The sequence below is a fragment of the Ostrea edulis genome, chromosome 8 (genome assembly GCF_947568905.1).
Source record: "Ostrea edulis chromosome 8, xbOstEdul1.1, whole genome shotgun sequence".
NCBI lineage: Eukaryota > Metazoa > Mollusca > Bivalvia > Ostreida > Ostreidae > Ostrea > Ostrea edulis.
The window spans coordinates 55,606,417-55,619,329 of NC_079171.1; the positions used below are offsets into that span (position 1 = coordinate 55,606,417).

Genomic DNA, 12,913 nt, shown 5'->3' on the forward strand with positions numbered 1-12,913 from the left:
AGGACGTTTGTAGCATTTTCATGAATCAAGAGCTTATTTTACATTTAGACAAACTATATTTTTTAATTTCTATAAATTCGTATTGATAATAAATGAAGAGCGAATACATAACATATAACGAATTTTATGAATAGATACCAACAACAACAGGGTTCGAATTGACTTGTTACCTAACATGGCTACGTCAACAAACGAAATCATTTAAAGCTGGGAGTGATGGGGTCGTATGGGGCTTTAATGAATATTTGAAGGTATGTTTGGACACAAATATTGTAGGAAAATATATGAAGAATTTTTCGATATTAGATTTAGGAGACAGCAACTCAAGAATACAGCGATATAAGGCCTCAACTGTGCACAGCTTTTTGTGCGCCGTAAAGCGGTAAATGTAGTACGGCCGAAACCCGAATGCCGAAAGTCCCGGATAGCGATTTTTTTCGAGTTTTTTTTCTTAATGCTGCATGTAATAACATATAATTTGCATAGATTGCTGTTTGTAACCTAGGTATATAAAAAACATAATTTTTTTCTGAGAATTCTTCTACAAAAGTACCAAACCAGAGTTTTCACCTGCCAAAAAGCGGTAAATCTAGTACGTTTTATAAATGTCGGAACCCAAACACAGTCGAAGACACTGACCGATTCCCACAGCCACTTGTAAATACTGGGTTTTAAGTAATCATATTCATGCAAATTATATTGATTAAGACTACATTTTATGTTTCTATCATTATTTCACAACACAGAATAATAAAAACTGCTGCATTTTGTAATCGTATTCTTGTTTTAATCGGAACAAGTAGGTCTCCTTAGTTTGGTAAAGCCGTACTTAAACAGCGTACGCTTACATGTAAAACGATAGTTGAGGATTCTATCAGTAATTAGTCATGATTACAACATTAACCATTGATTCCGTTGCCCAGCTCTAACCACGCGAAGGTTCCCCATTCACCCATTCATTTTATTTTGAATAAAAATTTAAACTCCGAAAGTAAAGAAATTATACCCCTAAAGTAAATAATGTAACCCAAAAAGTGTGCTTTTACAATATTTTGTCATTTTGATTAAGAAAGAAAAGGGAAATATGATAGTACAGTCGTTAATCGTCTTGAAGATGGAATGATAATATTAAAATTTGTCGTTCTTCTTCGATAAATTACATATAAATTACATGCATGTACATATGATTACTTTAAATCACACTTCGTATGCATTAGTAGCCTTCACTGCATCAAAATAATATTTGAATTATAAAATTATTCAATTAATTCAATAACGAATATGCTTCAACAACCGAAGTTTAAAAAGAAGCACACTATTTATAGTGTATATATATCAAAGTGGATTGAAATATTGCAAAAAAGTGCCTGAACTACACATGTGTAATTACAAATAATATGTAGGGTGATACAATAAAATGCGCACATAAATGCACCATATATGCAATTGAGATTTATTTAAGTTACCGTAGATATCTAGAACTCAGTCTAATTCAATATTGTCTATAATGCTAAAACGCGGACTTTCGGTAGATCAAAAGACCGGCGACCGTGTTCGGGTTTCGGCATTTATAAAACGTACTAGATTTACCGCTTTTTGGTATCCGAAAACTCTGGTTCATTATCTTCTTTACAGGATTCCCAGAAAAAGTTATATGATTCTTGTTTAATAGGTCACAAACAGTTATCATAATAAGTTTGGTGTCATTCTATCAATTATTAAGAGAGAAAACTTGAAAAAATCGCTATCCGGGACTTTCGGCATTCGGGTTTCGGCCGTACTACATTTACCGCTTACCCCGTAAATCGAAGGTTTTTATAAGGGGTGGATCTGTAGCTCTCTGTTATGTCGAAATATTTTTTTCCAGAGAGTACAGTTCTGCAGCTATATAAAAACATGATTATATATTATCAAAGAAAATTGAAAAAGAGTCATCTGACAAACAGATCTACACATATACAGCTTGAACACTGGACTGGACTTTCTCATTTTTGAGGTGATATTTCCTCTATATCTCCATGTAAAATTTTGATCCCCTACTGTGGCCCCAAATCACCCCCTGGTCTATGATTTGAACAAAGTTGAATTTACCTAGTGGTTCTTGAAAAATAATTGTCGACCCCACCCTATTTTTGCCTTCTTGTGGTTATTAACCCTTTGATCCTTCATTTGAACAAACTTGAATTCCTGAAAGACCATAATACGAAAAGTTAATAACAACAGACAAATTTCGATGGGAAAAGCTCACTTTGTACTGTGGATATCGGCGTGGATAGTTCAGTGGTTAGAGCACCTGACTATTACATATGTAATACAGGGGTCTCGGGTTTGATTCCTGGTCCTGTCAAACCATTGATATCAATCTGGATAGTTCAGTGGTTATAGCACCTGACTAGTAATACAGGGGCCTCAAGGTTTGATTCCTGGTCCAGTCATATCATGGAAACGATTGCCGGTTCAGCCATATTTTCTTTTCCATCCCATTACATTGACATCAATGTAAACATGTAAATATATCACAAACTATCCTTGACAATTCAGTTTGATATGATTACACTTTGTTTATTTTGTAGGACGGTGGAGATTTAGATAAGTGGTGTGTTGTTATTGATGGTAAACAGAAGACTGTGACCTTGAATCTGAAGATCTGTGATGAAGACTGGACGTTTGGGGTCACTCTCTGTTACAGTACTACAAATCTAAGTAAGTACTCAGTAATAATGTAAGACTGAACTCTGTATCATGTTTATCTAATATATACATTGTAAAATCAAACACATATTGAATGATATAATTCACAAACAAAATAATTTCTGACTGTTCAGTTAAACTCACAAACACAAGTACATGTTACACATCACAAACTCTTGGCTGTAAATAACACAGGGCTGTAATTAACACAGGGGTGTAATGTACACAGGGCTGTAATTAACACGGGATTGTAATTAACAAGCAGATGTAATTAACAGGGTGCTGTTAATTACTCTGTGGCTAGACATGTAATTAACACTGTGTAGAGCTGTGTAATTAACACTGTAGAGCTGTGTAATTAACACTGTGTTTATAGATATTGGATTTTCTTCACTTTAGCAGTGTGATACTCAGCCACAAAGAGGTTGTCTCTGATGTCCACACATAAACCGAATGGACGATCTAAATCACAGTGAATGTAGCGGAGGAACTGTCCGTCCTGATCTAGGATGTGGATACGGTGATTGTTATAGTCTGTTGTCAGGATGTGACTCTGGCTGTCTGTAGTGATGCCGAATGGTTTAAATGATTTCTTGGTATTAGAGGGATGACCAGTGTATCTAAATCGGAGTTTTCCTGACTGATTGACCACCACTACTGCACTAGCTGAATGGTCAGCCACACAGATATCCAGGTTCTTGTTCTCACTGATGTATTTAGTGTAACGATCAGGTGAGTAGAGAGGACGACCCTGATCATCAAACTGAATGCTTTGTTTCTCTGTGGAGCCGGAGTAACGCACGACTTTGGATTGTTGTCTATCATCACTGTTCATGGTAACCAGGAGATCATCAGAGGCGGTACTGCAGACATTGAGAGGGTACCACCCCTGTAGTGTGATCACGGTCTGTATCTGTTTATTCTTAATTAAGTTCACGGTGTTATCATGATAGTCAGTATAAACAAGATCTCCGTCCCGTGTCACTGCTATGTCGTATGGTCTGTCCCCAGACTTGGTTTGTATTGATGTCAGTAGTTTACTCTGGAGGTTGAGCAGCTTCATGGTTTCGTTATCCCCGCGTGTCCAGACTTGATCTTCACTCAGACAGCTAACACTGAGTAGTGTGTTATACCCAGTGTCTATGGTGGCGGTGACGCGCGGATCATCAAGCAGTGGTTTGACTGGAGGAGACGATACAGCTTCTGCTGACTTCATTGTGTCGCCATGTTCTGTGTTAATGGATAATGGCGGCAGAGAACCAAACATTCCATTGAGCTGATCTTTGTTTATTTTCTGAGCAGAAAAACTTGGTATTGTAACTCGGACTTTAGGCGGTAATGTTCTAAATTCAGAATTCCTAGATTTGTAAGTAGAGGTTAAGGAGACGTCATTTGATTTTAGGATTGATTTCAAGTCGGACATGATCTGTTTGAGTTCCGCCATTTTCTGTGTGATTTCTTCTGTATTTTTATTCAGGGTAGATAGGTGTTTGTTTTTCATTTCCTGAATGTCGGATTTCCGCTGGTTGACAATGGCGGTAATCTCCCGGTGCAAGACTTCTCCTTGTTGGTCAGCAGTTGTGGTCAGTTTCCCGTACTTTGTTTCTAACTCGGCTTTCTCAGTTTGAACATCGGACGCCATTTCTTCATATCGCGGGTAAATTCTTGTTTCTAGTTCGTCCAGATCTTTTTGTAAACTTTCTGTTTTAGCGCTGAGTTTTTCCAGAATATCTGATATATCGTGACCTTTGTGTTTACCTGAGGAGACGCAGGTAATACAGACAGGAATGTCACATTTTTCACAGTATGCTTCGCAGTGTTTATCGGCGTGGTCTGGACATTTCGGGTAGTTAGGGGTATCCTTTCTCTGTAAAAACGGCACGACTTTGTGTCTTTTAGAGGAATCTGAGAGATGTTCCCCAACACAGGCCTTGCATAAGTTTATACTACAAAGTTCACAATGACTCTGTAGGGGGACAGTTTCACAGAGGTCACACAGTAGGACTTCCTGAGCACTGCGCCGGGGATGCAGCATTTCTGATGTCGGGGTCACACGGGAAGTTTACTGTCAATAAAAAGGAATTTTTATTAGAGATTTTGACAGGTCAAAACAATCGACCAACTAGAATTACAGTATAAAGTGAAACAGTGCGGTCATTGAATTTGATATTTCAAATGAAATGGTATTCGAGGCATCAATTTTTTTCACACACACACCTGAATTTTATGAAATTAGTAACGAAGTGAGCAGCTCGATTCCGTTGATGACAGATTAATACCTTAGTGATCAGATCTATCTCATTAATCACACAAATATCGATACTATGGACACTACAATGTCAAAATGCATATATATATAAGTCTGTCTCACCGAAAAATCCAATATGGCCTCCCTGTTCTTTCGATCTTCCGTCTAGTCCTGAGAATTAAATACCTGTGCGGCGTGTCAGCCTGTATACACTATCTACGTGTTATCGATTATGTAAATAGTTTTAAAGTTTGTTTGACCTAGTTCATGTTGCGTAGCTGTGTCAACATTTCCTTCAGAAGACATTAAAAAATAAATGCAATCAATATGTATACAACGAATAACTGCTTTTTTTTATTATACTTATTGAAATTCCACCCCGTGTACACAAATAATATTGCTTTGAAGGCACAAAAGAAAAATGTGCAAGGTCTATTTGACAAAACGGAGGGGGGGGGGGGGTATTCCGCGGGGCCTCGTTTTGAATCGTAACAGTGAGGGTTCTTTATCTTAACAACGCCCACCATGACACGTGACTTGTCTACATCTGTGAAATATTTGACCTATACATGGTAAATCGCGACATTAAAGCTGACATGAATTAATAAATACGTACACCTTTCTCATCTTATCCGCCATATTTCTTTCAGGTAGCCTAATTTACTCTACCCGTATATACCCCAAATGTGATTGTCACACCTGAGTGATTTTTCTAGGTGGACTCGACCAGTGCACATCTCGGATAGTAATATATAGGGAATGAGAAACAAATAAAATAACATTTTAAAACATTATGCTTTGCTCAAAATTACAAAATATTGATTGTATACTAATGCAACATTCTGGAAGTTTAGATAAGTTAGACAAAAATGCAAAAACAAAAAAAAAAAAAAAAGTATTTGCATTTTCTAATAAAATAAATGCGGATAAATCATTTGCCAATTACATACTGATAGAATGGAATAGGCAAAGAGCATAAAATATATTATTTATATCAATTCTTGCAAAATAAAGGTGCATGCCATGTGCATAATATGCAATGCACAAGGTATAATCGCCAAAAAAAGTATCAAATACGGGCGTCTATTCAACAGGTATCGGAGATGTGCACTTACCGAAAATATTAGATTCTCTTTATTCTGATAAATCCACGAAACAAAATGATAAACTCCATTTGTATCTCGTTAGAACTTTACAACACGTTTTCATTCCATTATACAGACTGCGACACACTTCACCCGTGCCAAACAGTGTGTCTTCAATCAGGGGAGATGTCAGAGTCGAAAATTTTTCCTGTATTGAACGCTTGTCTGGTCGAGGTTTTGCAGTTTATAGAAATGGGGAATCTAATATCTGGTTGGATATATTGCGTGCACAATTCAAAATTTCTCGATGATCATATACAAACTTGGAGATACAAATAAGGGAATAATGATCGAAAATATACATCTGTGTGCAAATGCGTGTATTACATTTGCATCCATAATAAACAGTTCATTACACAAAGACACATATGAAAGGAAATTTATATTTATAAACGAAAATATAGTTTTGTTGTCTCTTTTGGAACCACATAATTATTTACGGTCTCTGTATGTCCATATTCATTGAGAGGGAGAGGGAGAGAGAGACCGTCCTACTTCGATTTATAATATATCATTTCACAGAAGGAAAGAAAATTGATCACTTATATAAATATAAGCTTTCAAGCATTAAAAATTTCCAGCTATTTAAAAATTTGTGATTGACAATTTATTGGAAACTTACAGGAGTTGATGCTTAAAATTGAATTCATTACAAATTTTAAAAAAAATATTAGTTTGAACTGTGCATGTAGAAAATACTGACTTTGTATGTTAGAATAACGGGGGGAAAGTAAATTGTCAAAAAAAGTGGGGAAAGCAGACCAGCCTTCCTGCCCACCCCAACCCCCTGTTTTCGTGCCTGAAACAACATATCAATTCGTGTTGAAAGAAAGGTGCATATCTACATTTCATTAAATTCCAAAGGAGCTCGAATTTATGTGTTCCCCTATTAATTATTTTGTATGCAAGATTCTTTCCCGAATTTAGAATCATGCTTTCAGTCAGAGCAGAGATGAATTCATGTTGAAGTATATTTAGTTTGAATGCAAATGTTGGGTTCCTTCTTTTAATTTCATCAGACTCATTAAAAACCCCGCTCCCAAACTATGCAGCTTTGTTTTTATTGATATCTAAATCGGTATAAATGAATCCGGATATAAATTATATAATGTTTTTTCGTGATCATATAGATATTGATACTGATAATGAAAAAAGAAAATGTTTATACTCTTGCCTTCTGCATATCCTACTAATGCATTACAGTATATTGACATTGTATCATATCAAATAAAAGCTCAACACGAATTTTACTGATTTATGCATACTAACATCTTATCGAATACATTTGAATTTGAAATTTCTACGTACAGCGGTATGGCCATTGCGCCAGATCTACGAAATGAAAATATTTATGAATAAATTACACTCAAGCCTCAAAGTAATCATTATGGCATGTTACAGAAACGTTAAAACACACAAATGCTATAGTCCTGCAATGCATGCTTGCGATTTTTCTGAATACATGTATTTATGTATTCATGAATGAAGTTCCTACGATTGAAAATATCTTGGTCTTTATGCATTTTGTTTTGTGATTTTGGTTTACCATTCCTTACACTGTGTAAATGAAGGAAAAGTTGGTAAAGGGTGCAATTCTACATGCACCATACAATTAGTATACATGCATGTGTTGCAAAATAAAATGTACATGTAATAACCAGACATGTATCGTCATTTTTCATTGGGGGGGGGGGGGGGGGGGGTACAACAGCGGAAAAAATGGAAAATTGGATTGGATTCTTCAAAATTTCTTGCCATTCAAAATAATAATTAAAAAAGATGAACGAAAACAGCAATAAAATAAAACAAAACACCCAAACAAACCAAGATGTTTTGTCCAATGTTCAAAGTCCTAATGTGGGGTGAAGGGTTAAAGAGTCTTTTACTTTGACTACCTCAATAATTTCCCCCTACACTTCATTTTCTTCAATCGTTGGGGGTCGGATGGGGTGGTTAGAGTCCTCTACTATGAGTGCCTCATATCTTCATTTTCTTAATTGGTGGTGGTGGTGTGTGTCTTCTACTATTATATCAGAACTTTCAAGCTGGGGTAAGTGGGGGAGGGGTTGTCACTCAATGTATCTTTTATTTGCATTACAAACTAACAAAAAATGAATATTGTTATTAAAGGTGGGTGACAGACACTCTTGTCCTCTCCCTTTGATGTTTGATAACGACGCATAATATGATAAACTCGATTATTACATTTTGCATTAGTACAATTTGCGTCGAGTTAGACGCAGAATGTAATAACGCAAAATGGCATAGATATATAAGATCTATTGAGCGCCAAATTAGCATAAAATGAAGTAATTGAAAATAACATTATTTAAAAATATGTTTAATTTTTAATTAATGCGTGCTTTAAATGAATCAAATAAATCTGTATTATCAATTAATGAGAGCAATATTGAGTTACTAGTACTGTTCCCTTTTTATTGAATTAACGATATCATTTGTCTTTTAAAAATAAGAGCACGATTATTACAAGATCATCGGTTCTCTCTCTCTCTCTCTCTCTCTCTCTCTCTCTCGTTGTTCTCTCTCTCTCTCTCTCTCTCTCTCTCTCTCTCTCTCATCCCATACACTCGTACAGTGTTGTATATGCAAATTTATGTACCTAAATGATTTCCTGATTTATAAATCTGGATACTCTGACCAGTAAATCATATGTTATAAGGATTCATGCACAATACAGGGTAAATATTATACTCTGATACTTCCCCTGATTGAAGATAGCTGATCGACACGGGCTAAGTGTGTCGCAGTCTGTACAATGGACAATGTTGTTTACTGTTGGAATGCAAATGGAGTTTATCGTTTTGTTTCATGGATTGTGCAAATAAAGGGAGTTGTACTACTACTTAGAGTATTTTCGACAAGTGTACACGTACATCTGCGGTCCTTTACAGATATTACGAGTAGGCCCAGGTAAATAGTCGTCCGCATTCGATGCGTTTTCATGGCGAGCATACATGCCATTTTTATAAGTACAGTAGTATTTATGTCTTTGCCTTTTACTAAGTAATTGTGAATGGTATAGATTGTATACTCTTTGCTTATTCCATTTTATCAATAGATAAAAGATGAAATATTTCTCCGCATTTTTGTATAGTTTTGACATATTTACTGCAAATGTACGCACGTTCACGTAAAGAAAAGGCATTCTATATATATTTATCCAAATATATATATTTAGAATGAATTACTACTGTACGATATGTTTATTATAATTTTGAGCACTGCGTGATGTTCCAAAACGTGATTTCATTTCTTCTTGATGTCCTATAAATTAGTATCGGAGATGTACGTGTTACCCGTCGAAGCTACCCGCACAGGTAAATCGAAGACACTGATGTGAAGTGAAGCGTAGCAAAGCTCGTCCCCTTATATACCATGCGAACCCCGATACAAATTACAATAGAAATTCCAACTAATATGGTGGATTAGCAAAGAAATATGGCGGACATATAGAATTATACTATATTTATTAATTCATGTCAGCTTTAACTTTTTACAGGTATATTTTCTTCAAAGCATCACAAGTAAAACACGCAATATACTTATAAACAATAAGAGACGATAATAAAAGTTCAGTGTTTGACAGCTCCGTGTGGTAATGTTAAATTTATCAAGCATGACGTTAACGGTTTCAGACAATAATCACTATCTGTTATTTCCATATGTAAAGAAAGATATATTGGGTTACAACCCCCCTCAAACTATTTTTAATAGTACATCATATATATATATATATTAAAAATATAGATCATCGTTATGGAATCGTTGTCTCACCAGAGGTAACGTTACGCAAGCTATATTTACTGGACATGTATTTACATTAAATTTATCACCTGTGTACAGATAAAGAACAGGTAAATTACCTGTGTTTTAACGTCGACGAGAAGCTTGCTCAATGTGCTCTCTGGTGAGAGCATGTCATGGAATGCGTCACACATGATTTTGTGTATCAATGTACATGTAGTTAACATATTTTGTTTTCTATTGTAGAATGAGTTTAGTGGAACAATAAACCTCCAGATGTCTATGTACATGTGTATATTATAATTAAACTTCTGGTGCATTCGCGCATGCGAGATTACTCTACATTACGTGTTCGAGTTTTATTTCCTGAATATTTTAGGTTTTGTTGATAGTGAAAGACAGCAGAAATTAGAAAAATCTTTCTTTCAGTGATTTATTGAAGGAAAAATCACAACATAATGCTTGTTATTATATTATGGAGATTTATAAATAAAATCAGCGAACCAACGATCCTCAGAAACCAACAGTACAACACCACGCCCATCGCTCGGAAAACATGATGATCGGGAAAATGTTTTATAAATTAAAATAAAATAGTTTACAATCCTAAACCGGACATATTTTGTATCCATTAAGTGGAAATAATGTATTCTCTGTGTAAAATCATTATAGGATTGAATATATAAATTATTTTGTTTATGGAGAAATGAATATAAAAACCGAATCGCAATCTTTATTTTAATTTGCGATTCGGTTTTTATATTCATTTCTCCATGAACAAAATGATTGATATCTTTAATGCTTGTAATTCAATTACAAACTAAAAACTGTCAATTTTCCTTGAAACTTTGTTAGGAACACTGTTGAAATAGAAATAGAAATACACATTTGTGAAGAGCTGCAGGGCCGCGGAGTAATTTACACGCATGTCGACTGCCAGCAGAAATCAACAGCAATTACAGTTACTCTGATGTACTGCAGGATATTACGGTTTATGACATGTGTATATTACTGGTTGCAATAATGTAGCGCTCTCCGGTTTTTTTTAGGGGGGGGGGGGGGGGGGCTACAACTCCTTGGATCTCCCTAGTGGTGCAAATGCGGGAGTGATTTACTTCCGCAACATTTTCGATCAGTCAAAAAAGTTGCTGACTTTCTTTACGTACATAAAATGATATTCTATGTTTCTTAGTCAAAATTTAAATTTACAACCTGCAACTTACGATTTGTGAGGCCCTATTCTACCATTATCAACTATTTCGATAAATTCCAACTTCTCGATTCATATTTGTGCGTCATGTTTGATGTACTGAAGTTTCAACTTCCCATTGTCAAGTGATTTACAAATGCCATGTAATGTAGTATTCACATCAATTGACGAGGAGGAAGCTGTTTTGTCGGTATTGAAAAAAGTTTGAATTTAATATCGAGTTAAAAACAGAACAGGAGAGTGTAATTTTTTTCTGCAACCTTATAATTTTTCCTTTTTTTTTTTCTTTTTTTCTTTTTTTTTGTCGAAATGACTCGAGTAAGTACATTTTGGCGCTGATTGTCAATGTTTAGGCTTTTCAGTAGATCCACAGAAATGACTCGAGTAAGTACATTTTGGCGCTGATTGTCAATGTTTAGGTTTTTCAGCAGATCCACCTTTTTCTCACTATCACTAGATAGATTGTCGTTATTAGCCGACACTATATAGAGTTTTGCCTTTCGCGAGTTTTTGATAATTTGTGGATTCCCTTGAATAACTACGGACTGAACCCTCGCCCCGATCACCACCATAACACTAGCCGCTCCAATGAGCAGACAGCGCCGTTACATGTACAAATTTTCTCTGGTTTTTTTGGGGGGGGATAAATTTTATTTTTGCAAAATTATTGGGGCGGCGACCGTCGCTCATTTGCCGACACCCTGTGAATCATTTACATAATATGGCGTAATTCAACACCGCGTCGCTAAATGCTTACCTTGAATTACATTCACACCCCATTTTGTGTTCCGTTTAATAGAGGTCGGCTGTCCTGCAGATATTTGATTTCTTCTGTCTACGTCACCAGTACCAGAGACGGGATCTTCTATCTCACCATCGGAAATTTGTAAGTCAAATACCCAAGTTCTCGGAAGTTTTCTTCTATTTTAAATTTTACTGTGAAATTCTCGTAACCCGGCAAATCCATTTAGCAGACGTTTGCGTCATTTTTCAATTTAGAGCTATCTCCCTTCAAGGCTTTTTAGGGTCTTTAGAGGGCCGAAATTCGGACCCATTCTCATTGTTGAAAAGCAGGTGTTTTTCCCAAAATGATGCCTAAAATTCCCAAATGAGGGATGCTTTGATGAGAATATGCCATTACCAACCTCAGTGCCACTCTTCTGCGAAACATTTGTGACAGTTTTTTTCTCTGCCAAAGACCGGAAATTAAAGCTTGTTTAAGCCAGCCACATTGATAATAAAATATTAAATGCTTAACTTTCTGCTTGTTTTTCTTATTTATTTGTATAAAACAATTTTCCCAATTTCAATCAAATATTGCTATTTTTCCCAAACTTGTAGGCCCTGGTCTCTGGATTCAAGGGGTAAAAAAAAAAACCTGCGGCCTTTCCGTATCTGCACAGAAATAAACATGGTTTTGTTTTGATTTTATTTGTACGATTTTGAAAAAGATATATATATATATATATATATATATATATATATATATATATATATATATATATATATATATATATATCTTAATAGTATGAGTGGTTAAGTTAAAATTCAATAGTAAGTGTAAGATTATTTTTTTTAAACTTGATGTTGAGAAGTTTTAAGGAAATGATTGAAAAACAAATAATACGTATTTTAATATGTAACAGTACATATATATGTAGATTGGTTATATCGAATTATGATGCAAATATCGAACAATTAAATCTGTACATAAGTATTATCTCTAGGAAAATAGTTCGGTAATTGAAATTTTAAATTTACACTCATTGGGAAATGAATAGAAACTAAACGTCTTTATTATGTCTCTATAGGTGAAGCACCATGGATGGGGAAATAATTGAATTATTTTGTAAT

At 35.2% G+C, this 12,913-nt stretch overlaps 1 protein-coding gene and 1 long non-coding RNA gene across 2 annotated transcripts; one reads left to right on the plus strand and one right to left on the minus strand.

Moving 5' to 3' along the window:
- Positions 1-2,733: 2,733 nt before the first annotated feature.
- On the minus strand, positions 2,734-5,152 carry LOC125661947 (pyrin-like). The gene is made up of 2 exons (XM_056146517.1): positions 5,063-5,152; positions 2,734-4,756 (listed from the first exon to the last, which is right to left on the minus strand). Exon 2 carries the CDS (start codon positions 4,724-4,726, stop codon positions 3,062-3,064), a length of 1,665 nt encoding a protein of 554 aa, XP_056002492.1. The 5' UTR covers positions 4,727-4,756; positions 5,063-5,152; the 3' UTR covers positions 2,734-3,061.
- LOC125661982 (uncharacterized) lies at positions 3,507-10,191 on the plus strand. The gene is made up of 2 exons (XR_008797703.1): positions 3,507-3,596; positions 10,096-10,191. It is a non-coding gene; the product is annotated as an uncharacterized LOC125661982 (long non-coding RNA).
- Positions 10,192-12,913: the final 2,722 nt, after the last annotated feature.

What these genes read in the sequence shown, in the direction of transcription:
- LOC125661947 (XM_056146517.1), bottom strand. Translation starts at nt 4,726, where the DNA reads ATGCTGCATCCCCGGCGCAGTGCTCAGGAAGTCCTACTGTGTGACCTC.